The 14,009-nt window shown below is 40.6% G+C and overlaps 1 protein-coding gene across 5 annotated transcripts in view; it reads left to right on the forward strand.

Moving 5' to 3' along the window:
- The window catches only part of palld (palladin, cytoskeletal associated protein), an 83,913-nt gene that overhangs the window by 36,777 nt on the left and 33,127 nt on the right, over window positions 1-14,009 (forward strand). For 4 of the 5 annotated variants that reach the window (XM_036141497.1, XM_036141498.1, XM_036141494.1 and 1 more), the window contains exons 7-11: window positions 790-931; window positions 1,038-1,061; window positions 1,464-1,583; window positions 5,980-6,472; window positions 9,849-9,884. In XM_036141497.1, coding sequence (XP_035997390.1) covers window positions 790-931; window positions 1,038-1,061; window positions 1,464-1,583; window positions 5,980-6,472; window positions 9,849-9,884 — 815 coding nt within the window. The remainder of the gene's footprint in view (window positions 1-789; window positions 932-1,037; window positions 1,062-1,463; window positions 1,584-5,979; window positions 6,473-9,848; window positions 9,885-14,009) is intronic. The other variant, XM_036141495.1, reaches the window with a different exon arrangement.

A 14,009-nucleotide genomic window follows, 5' to 3' on the forward strand; every position in this document is an offset into this window, starting at 1 on the left:
GTGTGAGGAAATTCTTTATAGAAACAAATAGCTGTGCGAGGATATTAATTATTCCCTTTACCGTTTAAAGTCAGCCTACGTTTAGACTTTTCTTTCTTCTGCGCCTTGTTCACTGCAGACAGGGCCGGACTCCCAGCATGCATTGTTGGCTTTGCATGCCAACCTAACATTTAGTCCATTGAACATAAAAAAAGAAAGCTGCTGAACCATAGAGCATCTCTGGAGAGACTTGAAAAGATCTCCCTAATCTGTTTAATCTTGACGGTTCCTGTCAGGAAGAATGGGGAAACAAAAGATCCCAAAGCGAATTCATGCCAAGCAGCTTCATTACCAGAAAGTCTCGAGGTTTTAATCACGGGCTAAGAATAGCACCTGGTTTTCTCTCCATGTATATAACGGATTAGCGAAACCTTCCAAACACCTGTTTCTGCTTTGTCCCAGCTTAAAGTGAGTGGCAATATTCTTTTTGGAATATGAAAAAAAAAAGAGGAAAAATGTGAAAGTTTCTTAAAAACTTTCTAGATCCACTGTAATGCTTAACAGGAGGGGAGTTGCATAACAGTGGGTGTTTTTTTAATGATTTGAGTGGCCTCAATTCCCCAGGTTTTTCTTTTTGTGGAATTTTTGTGAGCAAGTAACCCTCAGCCTCCCTCTTTGTCATGTGCCTCCTCTAAAATAGATTTATCTTTTTCATTATTCTGCTCTGTCTCTTCAGATGTGCTCCTCACCCTTCACTCATCAGCTTCTTTTTCTTATTGCTTCGCCCGCCCAACCCCTCCCCCCCCGTAGCTCCTGCAGGACGTCCAGGCATCAGAGGGCCAGGTGGTGGTTCTGGAGTGCAGGGTCCGTGGAGGCCCTCCCCTCAAGGTCAGATGGTACCGCGAGGGGAAGGAGATCCTGGACTCGCCTGACTTCCGGATTCTCCAGAAAAGTGAGACGCTCACAAGCTTGCTGGAGCTGAGCAACTATCAGACGTGTGCTGACTAATGTGTGTTTTTTTTTTCCCCCTCCTCTCCTGCGCGGACTGAATACATCAGAGCCTCGATCTGCGGCTGAGACAGGTATGGCGTCTCAGGTCCTTGCATGAATGTCAGCTATAAAGGTTGTCGGTCTTGTACATGTGCATGAGTTAGAATCCAGATTCTGCCACGAGGATGTCAGATCACTGCAGTCTGAGGGAGTCCCGTCTAATAATTATGTTAAATCACAGATTTCCCCCACCCCGGTGTGACTGACTCCACGGTTAAAGCAGGGCGTGAGTCACAGAGAGATCCCCAAACATCTGTGCGTCTGTCTGATAGTTAGTCTTTGACGTGCTCTATGCGCGTCTGGATCGTGACTCATCCGTCTGCCGGAGATAGCCGACATCCTCATCGCCGTCACCTGTGTGTTCTCCTTGTCTTCTGCCTCGCTGGATTTTATTCCCATGTGCTCACGACGGTGATGCTCTCCGTTCATTTCAGAGGAGATCTGCACCTTGGTGATTGCCGAGGCCTTTCCTGAGGACGGGGGTCTGTTTTGCTGCACGGCGTCTAACACCTACGGCTCAGTCAGCAGCACGGCCCAGCTCACCGTGACTCCAGGTGCGTCCAGCGCGCCGCTGAAAGGAGTGGTCAGAGGTTACAGGGCCAAAGCTGGGCAGTGAGACCTGAACGGCCCAAGCCATACCGTCATATGTGGTGTCTGTTTTTATAACTGATTTAAATTGCTCTGGGAATACATAAAATGTAAATGAATTTGCAAGTCAAGGCAAATTTAATTGAGCAAACAAAGAAAATCTTTTGACATCAATTCCATTTTCTGGTTTTAAACTCTCTAATGTCCTCAAACTAAATCTTTTCAAGCTTCCACATGAGATTTCAGTGGATGATAGATTCATTTTGGTGGACTTCTAAAAGAACAGCATCACCAAGTTAGATACATGGTGATGCTGTTTAGTTAAATATAAGTTATTTAGTGAGTAAAATTTGATTTAAATGTTTTTTGTTTTGATTTTGTTTCTGACATTCTGTTTTTCACCCTTCTGTACGGTGACCTTGAGTGTCTAGAAAGGCGCCTTTTAAATAAAATTTATTATTATTATTTATTATTAAAATTAAGTTTTTTGTTTTACCATTCACTTTGATTTAAATTTCATTTAAACTAGGGTGACCAGTGTCCTTCCTAGCCCTCACATGTCCACGTTTTATGATCTGTCTAGAGCATCTGGGAGGATTCATAGATGAATGAAAATACACAGTTTTTATAGTTTTCATGCTGCTAATTGGCTATGTACCTAAACTGAGTTTAAAGCTTTTCTTTTGTGTGGCGTCATCCCTGAACTACTGCGGTGGTTGTTCTCCACTCACAAATGTGTTTCTATGGGTGACATTGATCTCATAGGTCACATAGATACAGAAAAAGATAAAAAAAAAGGCTGTGCAAGTTGACTAAATTTGTTGTCACACCAGGAAAAAAGAGTTAGGGTGCACATGAAGTGGACCAAATATTATGAGAAAAGCCAAAACCACCAGCGTGTTCCTAAAGACCGCTCAGTTTCTCTTTGCACTTCCCTCACACAATGCAAACGCTGAGAGGGTTTTCTTGCTGATGCAGAGCCAGTTGACCAAGGACAGAAACCAGAAACCAGTTGCGTTACAAAAGGGGATTTTGCTTGTGCAATATAATTTCAAAGACACATTTTGCAAAGACTTCAATGCTAATTTGTTGAGCAACCAAAAACTGATAAGATCAGCTTGGCAGCAAAATATGGACAGAGAGACAAGGAGGATGGAGAAAAAATAGAATGATGAAGAAAACTAAAGACTGTAGTATACATGATTTTGTTTGCTAATTAAGTACTTTGTGAGACTGCTACTTTTTTATAATTATTACAATGAAAAGAAAAAAATACTGTTTTTCTCTGAATATTACACAAACCTGTGTGAAATGTGCTATTTAACTATTTGTTGACCACAGTGAAGGCCGACTCAAAGCTTTCTTTAAAACAAAATTTTATTAAAATGTTTCACGACTGGGCCAAGTGTCCTCTTTTTTGCAAATCAAAATATGTTCACCCTACGTAAACTAAACTAACCGAAACGAGCAGCAGCTGTAAAACACAGGGAACAGAGTTAACGTGATCCAAAAGGGAGGTTTTCTGGCTAGCAAGCTAAGATAAAAATTACTCAAGATTTAGCTAACATAAGCACCGTTTATTTTCCATGCTCAAACAACTTAAAGAATAAACCTGGATGTTCATGCAAAGGCAATACAACAGATGTTTATCCTGCAACCCTTTTTGCCTGGGACACTTGTTTAACTTTGTCACAACTTTCTTAATCAACAAAATATCCCTGTAACTACGCCGCCCATATGTTGAGTCACCAGTAGCCTTGGAAGGAGGAACAGCTTATCCAGCTCTCTCTTGTCCTCATTTGATCATTTTTACTGGTTAAAGTTATTTCATATGCTCAGTTTTTATAGTTACTCTTACATTGTCTACCCTCATAATTGGATTACTTCAGATACTGTGTGATATTTTATTTTTACTATTCCCCCCATTATTACTTCCAAGATGAACAAAAGCAAGATCAAGGGCGGGGACATTAGCAATACTTTACAAAGACTTCAATCGATAGAACAGATGATTTCTTGGCTGGAGGTAAATACTGAGATCAACACAACAACCTGTAGTCAAAAAGGTGGCACAATGCATGCCATATGGGCCAAAACGTTCTGCAGCTGAATAGAAACAAAACTGAAGTTATTCCCTTTGGACCTAATGAGGAACAAACTAGGGTCAGCATGCAGCTTCAGTTATTACAACTACAAACTAGGCCCAATATCTGGGTGTGGTGATATACCTGAACCTGACACACAAAAACAGTCACAAAGTCAGCTTTCTACAAATTGAAGAACATTTCCTGGATTAAAGGACTGATGTACCAACGAGATCTAGAGAGACTAATCCATGCGTTTATCTTTAGTCGCATTGATTACTGCAACAATGTCTTCACAGGTCTGGCAAAAAAAATCAATCAGGCAACTGCATCTGATCCAGAATGCTGCTGCTCGTGTTCTCACTAAAACCAGGAGCATAGATCATTTCACCTCAGTTCTAAAGTCCTTACAATGGCTCCCTGTAGCTCAGAGAATAGACTTTAAAATACTTCTGTTAGGTTATAAATCACTGAACAGCTTAGCACCTAAATACATTAAAGACATGTTGTTGCTGTGTCAACCCTCCAGACCACTCAGATCTTCTGGTTCTGGTCTGCTCTGCATACCCAGAACAAGAACCAAACATGGAGAAGCAGCATTTAGTTCCTATGCTCCACAAATCTGGAACAAACTTCCAGAAAACAGCAAATCAGCCAAAACACTGAGTTCCTTTAAATCAAGACTGATGACCCACCTGTTTAGAGTTGCTTTTGACCCACAATAACAGGAACACTGACCAACATATTTGATGTTTATTGATGTTTTCACCTGATACAATTCAATGTTTTTACTGGTCTCACAACCAGTGACCGATGTGTTTATGATGTTTTTATGTTTTCATGATGTAAAGCACTTTGAACTCTTTGCTGCTGAAATGTGCTTTACAACTAAACTTGACTTGACTTGACATATGAAGCACACACACGCTTAACACCGTGTTATCCTTTGGCAAATTCTTCTGCAATTCTAATCCTACAAAATACATTTTTCAAATCGAAGCAACTTGATTTTTAGGGGTTATTTATTCTAGATGGAAACTTACAAATATCTCCATTTTGAGGCCTGATACTATTGTGAGGTCAGTTTGCACACAATAAAAGTTAATTATCCTAAAACTCAGAGCTGAACTTGCACTTCCCAACTTTAACTAGTTTATTTACATACTGTAATATTGTATATATTGTATTGCAATATAACCCACAAAGCAGCTCTCATGCTCGAATGATATATTAACAAGTTTAATATACAAATAGAAACACATCTGGACTATGTTGTGTTATTATGGCCACGATAAAAGCACTTCTACAAACAGAATGTAAACGTACAAAACCTTTAGTCACATAATTAAAGGGAATGCCTGTGCTGTCATTTCAGCTGTCAAATGACCATGGTTAATGGTCATGAAAAATAAAGTTGGTAAAATGAACATAGGATAGACAGATGTAAGATGTTAGTGGAACAGTCTGACTGCAGGGTGCTTACATAGCAGACAAACAGAACATGTCCTCGGAAAAAAAAAAAGAAATCTGATTTTTGGAGATAAAATTTCTCCTGAATACATTTCAGTTTCCAGAATATGTCCATTCCCAAAACAAGCATCATTTTAAAATCATCACACCTAAAGAAAGCACCTGTCTAAGGCAAAAAAACAACAACACAAAAAAACAATAAATTTGACGTTTTCAGAAAATACACATGGCACAAACACACCTGGCTTTGGAGAATCCTTAAGTTGTTTAAGGGAGAGAAATAAATCATATTAAAGATAATTTATCTTAATCTAATTAAGATGATAGCGAGTGTTATAAAAAAAACTTGGTCCAGAGTAAGACCAGGTCTTTATAGAAGATTAAACATTTATCCGTCATCCAAGTAATTTTTAGGAATTAAAGTGTTGCCACAGATCTACAGTAGTTTTTTTATTAGCGATAAGGCTGGCTGGGTATATTTGTGTTGTCACGTATCTTGACTGAATGACCATCTCCTGCTTTGTGTGATGTGTTAAGTTTGGAAGGGGGGGGGGGGGGGGAAACTATATGCACAACTGTATTTGTGTATATTATACCAGACAAAGTTGTTAGTTCAGTTCAGGATTCACCACACAGTGTAAAGGAAAGGCTGAATAAACAGGAATTGCGTCAGCTGACTGGACCCAGCTGTTGCCTCGGATCAGACCAGCAGTGATACAGTCTGTTTGTGTTCAATTTCCACTCAGCGAGGTATGCGCCGGTCCAGAGAAAACTAAATATCAAAGTTTTTTTTTGTTTCCTCCAACAGCTGAGGACTCATCCAGTAATGGCATGTCTGGCGATAGCTCAGGATTTGAGGATGCAGCCTCCTTCCCCCCTCCTCCTCCTCCTCCTTCTCCACCGCCCACAGAGATCAGCCTCCTGGAGCTGCCACCTAAGGCGCTACCTCAGCCTGGCTCAGACGCTTTCCACGTCAAAGAGCTGGAGATCTGGCCCAGTGTGTCAGATCTACCTCCGGTGCAAATTTGCTCAGATTTAGAAGACAGGGACAAGGAGAGAGGGCAGGAACCTCTACAGAACGATCGACCTCCACACCCACCATCACCTCCGAGCTCACCTAAGGAGGCGCCACTCCCACCCCCGCCTCCTCCTCTGCCACCGTCAGACCTGGCCACAGACATCCACGTCACCCCGTCGAGTCAAGCCCACTTAGTATCAGATTCTCCTCCCACCCCGGGCAAGCTGTCTCCAACCCCTGGGAAAGATGGTCCTCCGCTGCCCACCAAGCCAAAACCAAAGCTGTGAGTATCTATCATTCCCCATGCGTCTGCATCCCAGGGAGGGGTTTGGTTACCAGGGTTGACTGGAAGAACCCTCTGAGGTGGAAATGACGGTGTTGTGTCTCTGCTTTGTCTGAAAGGTTAACGGGGAAATCCCAGACCTTTTGAAGAACAAAAGCGTTACCTTTATGTTGGTGTCAGCGTGGCATCGTGTGTGCCAGGTGGAGTCTGCCAGCTGCCCCCCTGTCTGTGGCTTTTTCTGGATGGCTCCCATTGTATCTCTGTGACCCCGCTCTGCATGCCTGCCCCAGGATACAGCTGCTGTGTTTTTTTATTCCCGAGCAGCATCTCTGTAGGGCCGAGGTAGAGTGTCACCGTACAACTTCAGAAGAACTGAGCAATGGATGGTTTTATTTTCAATGAGATTTCTGCAGTGAGCAGGCCTTGCCTTTCACCATACTGCCGTTTTTTGAATAGATTTTTTTCTTTCTAGAGGATAGTTGGGGCATGGGAAAGACATTAAGGAAGAGAGGCCTGATGTGCAACCTAACTCCACATTCAGAACAAACCATTATGCGGTTAGTCTTTTAAGCCCTCAGGCTTTCCAGATGCCTCGCTAATACGTGTTTGGATATTCACAGATGGGTTCTTTTATTGTAGCGATTAGTTTGATGTTGATTTTTAAAGTAGCTTTCAGCAATTCTTTTCATTCATATTTACTTTTCTCACTGAGGCAGGGGGGGATTTTGATCTGTTGGCGGGGGAGATAATTTTAGGCTCCACTTTAGCACATCCTTTATTATCTCGACAAGTTGATGAAAAGGGTTCAGCTCTGTACAGATAGATACCCCTGGAAGATGAAACCTTACAACTTTAAAGGAATAGTTCAGATTTTTTGAAGTTAGTGCTCTGTGAGGTCACCATCAAAAATAGCTCCCTAACCTATATTAAACAGACTTCATATTGCCAGAGTTCAAACTGAGTTCCCTACGGCTTCCTCTCAAGTCCAAAAACATGACTGATAGGTTAATTGGTCTCTGGAAATTGCCCTTGGATGTGTGTATGTGTGTGTATGTGCGTGCGTGCGCATGTGTGTGTATGGTTGTGTGTCCTGTGGGTCTGGCCTGGCGACCTGTCCAGGATATACCCCGCTTCTTATCCAATGACTTCTGGAGACAGGCACCAGACCCCCCTGCAACCCTGCAAGGAGGGGATCTAGACAATGGGTGGATGAACTGGATGCAAGACTTGTTTTCTTAATACAAGCTTAAAGGGGACATATTGTGTTTCTTAATACTTTCTCCTCCACATTAAGGTGTGGTGTATATAAAGTAGAACTGCAATGCTTTGGTGAGAATTTTTTATTGCGTAATGACGTCGGAGTTAAAGGCTGTCTGAAATCGGCACAGCAGTCCGACGCTCCTTTCCTCTCCACAATACAGTTCCTACTGTTGACCCCATGAAAGGTGAAGGAGCAGGAGCTATAATCAGAACATTTCGGATGCAGCCGGTGTGATGAGTTGTGTGGGTTAATATACCCAACAACCGGACACTTTCATTCATCCACTTGTAGCTTCGGCATACTTCAGCTTGAGCTACAAAACTGCGGTGAGAAAATGGTAGTTATAGTGAAATTGGTTAGTCGGAATTCCATGACCTTGTTTAGCAGCTCCGCAGCAAACACTAATAGTTCAAAAAAGGTAATAGAAAACAGAGGAAACTGAATGGCTTGAAAGATATGACCCAAACAGAAAAGGTATCTACGCAGCTCCTGGACAGACTAAATTCAGCTTATCGCCACTCCTGGAGAGTCCAAGTTAAAATGCATGGGCCAAAAACATGGACTTTACATGATATGTTCCCTTTAAGTTAGACCAGGCATGGCCAAAGTGCAGCCTAGGGGCCATTTGTGGCCCCTGTACTGATTTTGGGTGGCCCTCCCAGCTACATTTGAAGAAAGCTTTGGTCCAGCAGCACAGGTGGCTGATGCAGAGTATTCATCTTTTAATAAACACACTTTTGACTTTCTCTTTAATTTCATAGTAACATCTATCCAATGACATTTAATTACTCTAATGCAGACTTTGGTACAATAAAATCTGCTTTGAATTCAATCATTAAAATTGACTAATTACAGCCAGTGTTTTCAAAGAACAACCGACCAAAATACTGTTGTTATGTTGCTATACCAAAAAGAGTAAAGTTTGTTATTAAAGAGTCATGTGAAATCTTTGCAAACTCCGTGACCATCTTTTACCACGACAAATGAGCAAAACCTTTTTTTTTTTTTTTACCTTTGGTGATTTACACATTCGTTTCCCACAAATCAAACTCCAGGTAAAAAAAAAGTACTTGACGATTTTGGCCCATGTACCAAAAAGTCTGAGTTAGACACTGCTTCCAGACAGTGATCGTCCTAACTGGGCTTTGTTATGACATTCTGTTCCTTAAAGTTTAAACAATAAACTTTGAAAGAATGAAGATTGCTTCTCTGCCTTGTTGACAATAACGCATCATAAAAAAAACACACCTTAAACTCCTCTGCGTCTCATAGCATAGTGACTGAATGACCGTGTGCTCTAGTGCTGAGTCAGCGTGAAGAGAGACCATGAGCAAATGATGGGCTGACTAGAGAGAGACAGAACCAGCACAGAGTGAGCGCTCTGTCAGGTTCACCAAGTCTGGATCAACTTTCTTAGACAACAGTGATATTATTTTATGGGCGCTTTTCTGTGGTGTCTGTCTGCTTGATCAGATCAGGTCACATGAGTCTACCAAAGAGATTTCTGAATCATAATGTAATAATAATAACAATAATAATGTAAAAATAATAACATCTTTAATGTTGTTTCACAAATGACAGCCTGCTGGGAAATCCGAAAAGTTAGCGCCCTTCTAGGCAGAGTTGGGGCAGACTGACGATCAGCTGATCAGACCGAATCAAAATTTAACCAACAAAGCTTTGTGTAGGAACGAGGACATTGTTTGGATGAAAGAATTGTGATAATCTGAAAGGTCTCTTCCAAAGGTGCAGAGGATTGTTATCTACTAATATAGCGTTGTATTTCACGCATATAAATTTTTTTTTTTTTGCATCAGTTGTTTAAAATTGCTACAATTGATGGGTTCAGACATCCATGGGTGCTACTGGATATTTACAGGAAACTTTGACCTTTATTCCCAGTGAATAAATGTTCCAGTTGAATAAAATGAAAGTTATTTTTTAACCTTAATTATACATTTTAAATCGCAGCTTCTGCTTTTGACAACGTTGCAGTAAAGCGCAGCTCTTGCAGTGCAGTCCGTCGCCCCTGCATGTGCTCTGATTTGCTGCTTATGCGTGCTGTTGCATACGTGTTCAGAAAAAGGTTATGACTTGATAACTCTGTGCTTGCAGAGCTGACAGTATTGAGGAGACGACTGAATACTCCAGGTAATTATTTGGCTGTGACTGTGATGCTCTGGTGCTGCATTCTTATCTGTCCTGACAGGTTATGATGGATACATGTATAAAAGCACGGTGGGCTGGAATCACAACAAATCCATTTCAACAGACCTCGTGTTCAGCCCTGATTTTAATTCTTTAGGGGTCTTTTGCATAGATTCAGGATACTTTGAGGCTATAGCTGAGAAAGTTAGAGATTGAACAAATGACCTTTAGTGTGAAGCTACTTTTACAGCTGCCCCATCACCGGTGAATTATTAATCCCCGGTGTTCGTATCATAAATCTTTGTGTTGGCCGCATACGTTGAACAAGGCAGAGTCTCTGACTTAGTTGCGTGACAAACCCTGCACAAGAAATGTCTTATCTCTTTAATTGTTCACAGATCATAAGGTTAGCTTTTTCAGCTTTTATCTTACAGGATTAGACACTTGTTTTTTTTCTTCTTCCAGAATAACAAGATGCACAAGGTGCTAAAAGGATCAGCTTCCAGATGTGGATCAGTTAGCAGAAGGTCCCCATCTTCTGCCCCATTAAACTATTGCATCACCTAATAAAAACCGCGGCCCTGCCATTAACCAAAGGTCATGTTTCTGCCACACTGAACTCAAGCACCCCGTGTGGACAGAGGCTGACTGCATTCACTTTAAAGCATCGTAGCTTATCGTTCAGTTCTAATTAGATCCTGGATGTTGTGTGGCTCGTCGTATGCGGCCTTCTTCTCAGTCAGCTATGAGCTGCTGCCAATCAGCAGCTGTTAGAAACGAGCACAAGGCAGCCGAATGTGGCCTAATATTGGTGATAGTGATGACATTAAATATAAAACTCCATACTTGGGCATTGGTGTGTGCACAATGGCTATCCAATACAAAAGTAGTTGTAACAAAGTCTCCAGATCCAATGTGAGTTCATAAGACCAAGATTCATATAAGGATTTGTCCAGTGAGCAAGAGGAGTCTGACGGCAACACACGAGCTAATAGACTGGCACACTACTCAGGGATTTAAAACTGCTCTGTGGCTGTCTGTTCTTCACCACAGCGGTGAAAGAACGTTTGTGACAAGAGTGTGATTTGAAAAAACTAAAAATTGTGGCAGATTTCCGAGAGACAGGATTTCTGTTCCAGTTCTGACCGACAGCCCGGCACTCCTGTGAACGGACACCAGCTCTTCCTTTACTCCTGACAGCTGGATCCCCAGAACAGCTTACAGATCAATTCAATAAATAAGAATAGTGTTCAATTCAATTCAGCTTTATTTATACAGCGCCAATTCACAACGCATCATCTCACGCCACTTTACAAAGTCAAATTTAATTAAATCACACAGATTGGTAAAAAAATTTACTATCTAAGGAAAACCAGCAGGTTGCATCAAATCCCGACAAGCAGCATTCACTCCTCCTGAAAGAGCGTAGAGCCACAGGGAGAGTCGTCTGCATTGTTGATGGCTTTGTAGCAATCCCATATACTGAGCAAGCATGAAGCGACAGTGGGGAGGAAAACTCCCCTTTAACAGGAAGGAAACCTATAACAGAACCAGGCTCAGTGTGAACGGTCATCTGCCTCGACCCACTGGGGGTTATAGAAGACAGAGCAGAGACACAAAAGCACAGAAGCACACATTGATTCAGGAATTGATCGAATTAAATAGTTAATTTATTTCAGCGACACAATTCACTAATTGAAACACAGATTGATTTATTAAAGCTTTCATTTTCCTAATAAGGATGGCTTTCCAGTTACAGCAAATGAAAACACAACATTTAAGATTGGACTTAAATTCAGACTAATAAAAAACATTTGTAATACAGAAATGTGGGCTTAATTAAAAAGTATGTTTAATACCAGCTTAAAGGTTGTTATTTTCTTAAAAGGAACTTGTAATCTGATGAATGAGCCTCATTGGAACGCAGATTCTCTTTTATTGAAAATAACTATACATTATACTGTGTTAAATCTAGCACCAGGGAAAGTCCCAGCTTTCTATACTAAATCAAATTGTTAATCTGAGGACAAATTCAGTCAAACCACTCGCAGTGAAATTGTACGGGACGTTAAAAGACTGATATATATATTCTGTTGTTCATTTTTCTCTGACACTGAAAAAATACCAGCCTCTGCTGTAGCCGCTTCTTGTGGGTAAAAAGGCAAGAGGAATGTTTGCAGAAACCCGATATTGATTTAATTCAAATTAATAAAGTGATCCGTGGCAGGCAATTTGGCAGCACGTGTGTTGCACTGATGGAGGAAACATAAACAGTAAAACCCAAAGTGAAAAAAAATTAAAAAATTAGAGATCACCTTCAGGACCAGGCACATTAGCCTCCTAAAGGCCGTTTTTTGATTGTTGGTAAAGTGAGTTTAAAAAAAGTATTGTTGATTTGGAAGAGAAGGATGAGACCAGTTAATTTTTTTTAAATGCAAAATGTTTTGACTATTTTTAAAATATAGTTGTACCCCTGTGCTTTAAAATTTCTTATGTTCTTATGGCACACTCAAATGTTTAGGGTCATGAAACTAATTTTTTTTTTTTTTTTCTTTTTTTTTATTAAAAATAGCTTTATTATGATTCCTGCAAGGAGAATTTCAAATTATATGGACATGACAGTGGGAGAGTAAAGGAAGAACAAAAAGTGAAAGAAAAGAAAAAAAAAAAGAGTAGAGGTGAAAGAAAGAGGAGATAAAAGGAAGAGAATGATAAAACGTCCTCTGTCTGCTCCATCACCTGGAAAGAGACACAAAAAGAACATAATAAAATATAGTTGTACCCCTGTGCTTTAAAATTTCGTATGTTCTTATGGCACACTCAAATGTTTAGGGTCATGAAACTAATTTTAATGTAAACAAAATAAATACAAAAAGCAATTTTCAAGCGTTGATCTTATTTCTTAGGGTAAAAGAAGTTATTCAAACAAATCTGGTTTCATGTGAACAAGTCACCAACCTTTGCTAAACGACGTCTTAATGGGTGTAATGATTACACGCTCAGACCTAATTAATGCCAGACCCGTACAATCAGGAGGTCTCTGGCCCGGTCTGACAACATGAAGTAGGCTAAAAGATTCCACACAGAGACGTTGTGTCCCGACACAACAAAGTTCAGGAGAATATGAGAAACAAAGTCACTGTCCTCTATGAGTCCAGAGAGGGTTACAAAGCAGATTTTTGGACTCCCCAGGAGTGGCTGGCCAACCAAAATTACTTCAAGAGCGCATTGACAGGACATCCAGGAGGTCATAGAGAACCAAACACGACAACTAAAGCTCTGCAGGCCTAACTTACTTCAACTATGGCTATTCAGGATTCAACTACCAAACAGAGACTGGGGAAAAATGACATTGCTAAACAAAAAGAACACAGGGACTCGTTTCACATTTGCAAAAAAACAAACACAAAAATAGAAACTTAACTTTTGGGAAGTTGTGTGTCCTGTTTGTTCTGACACAAAACTAACATTTCACATTTCAGATGAAGGAAAGCATAACGATACTTCTGCATTGTGGTGACTGAAATCTGTTCTCTACAAGAAAACCCAGAGAAAAAAAATATCCTCTAATATCAAGCTTAGGCACACTTGGCTTATGCAAGAGTACAATGATCCAAAACACGGCAGTAAATCCACTTCTACATGGCAAAAAGGAGAATGTTCAGGGGTGGCCTAGTCAAAACCTTGACTAAAATCCAGTTGAGATACTTAGGCAGGGTGTTAAACAGGCAGTTCATGCTTGAAAACCGCCCAGTATGAATGAAATAAAACAGTTCTGCAATGAAGTGTTGACCAAAGTTCCTCCACAGTGATAGAAAAGAGACATTGCCGGCAATTACAGAAGCTTGCTGCCAAGGTTGGAACAAGCTGTTAGGATGCAGTATTTATTTATTTATTTTTTACATGGTTCTAGGTTGGTTTGGGTCGTCATTTGAACCCTGCATTTTGTATTTACTCAGGTAATTTTTCTCTGATATTAAAATAGGCATTTTAGAGTCAAGAAAAAGCAAAAACAGAAGTAAACTGAATGGGTGGAAATTCTCTTTTTACGGTGCAGGACGTGTCAATCCTTTAACGTTTAATCTAATCTAAAGACACAGTTTTCTGGATTTTATTTTTCACAGTTAA

Source organism: Fundulus heteroclitus, chromosome 9, assembly GCF_011125445.2.
Source record: "Fundulus heteroclitus isolate FHET01 chromosome 9, MU-UCD_Fhet_4.1, whole genome shotgun sequence".
NCBI classification, from domain to species: domain Eukaryota; kingdom Metazoa; phylum Chordata; class Actinopteri; order Cyprinodontiformes; family Fundulidae; genus Fundulus; species Fundulus heteroclitus.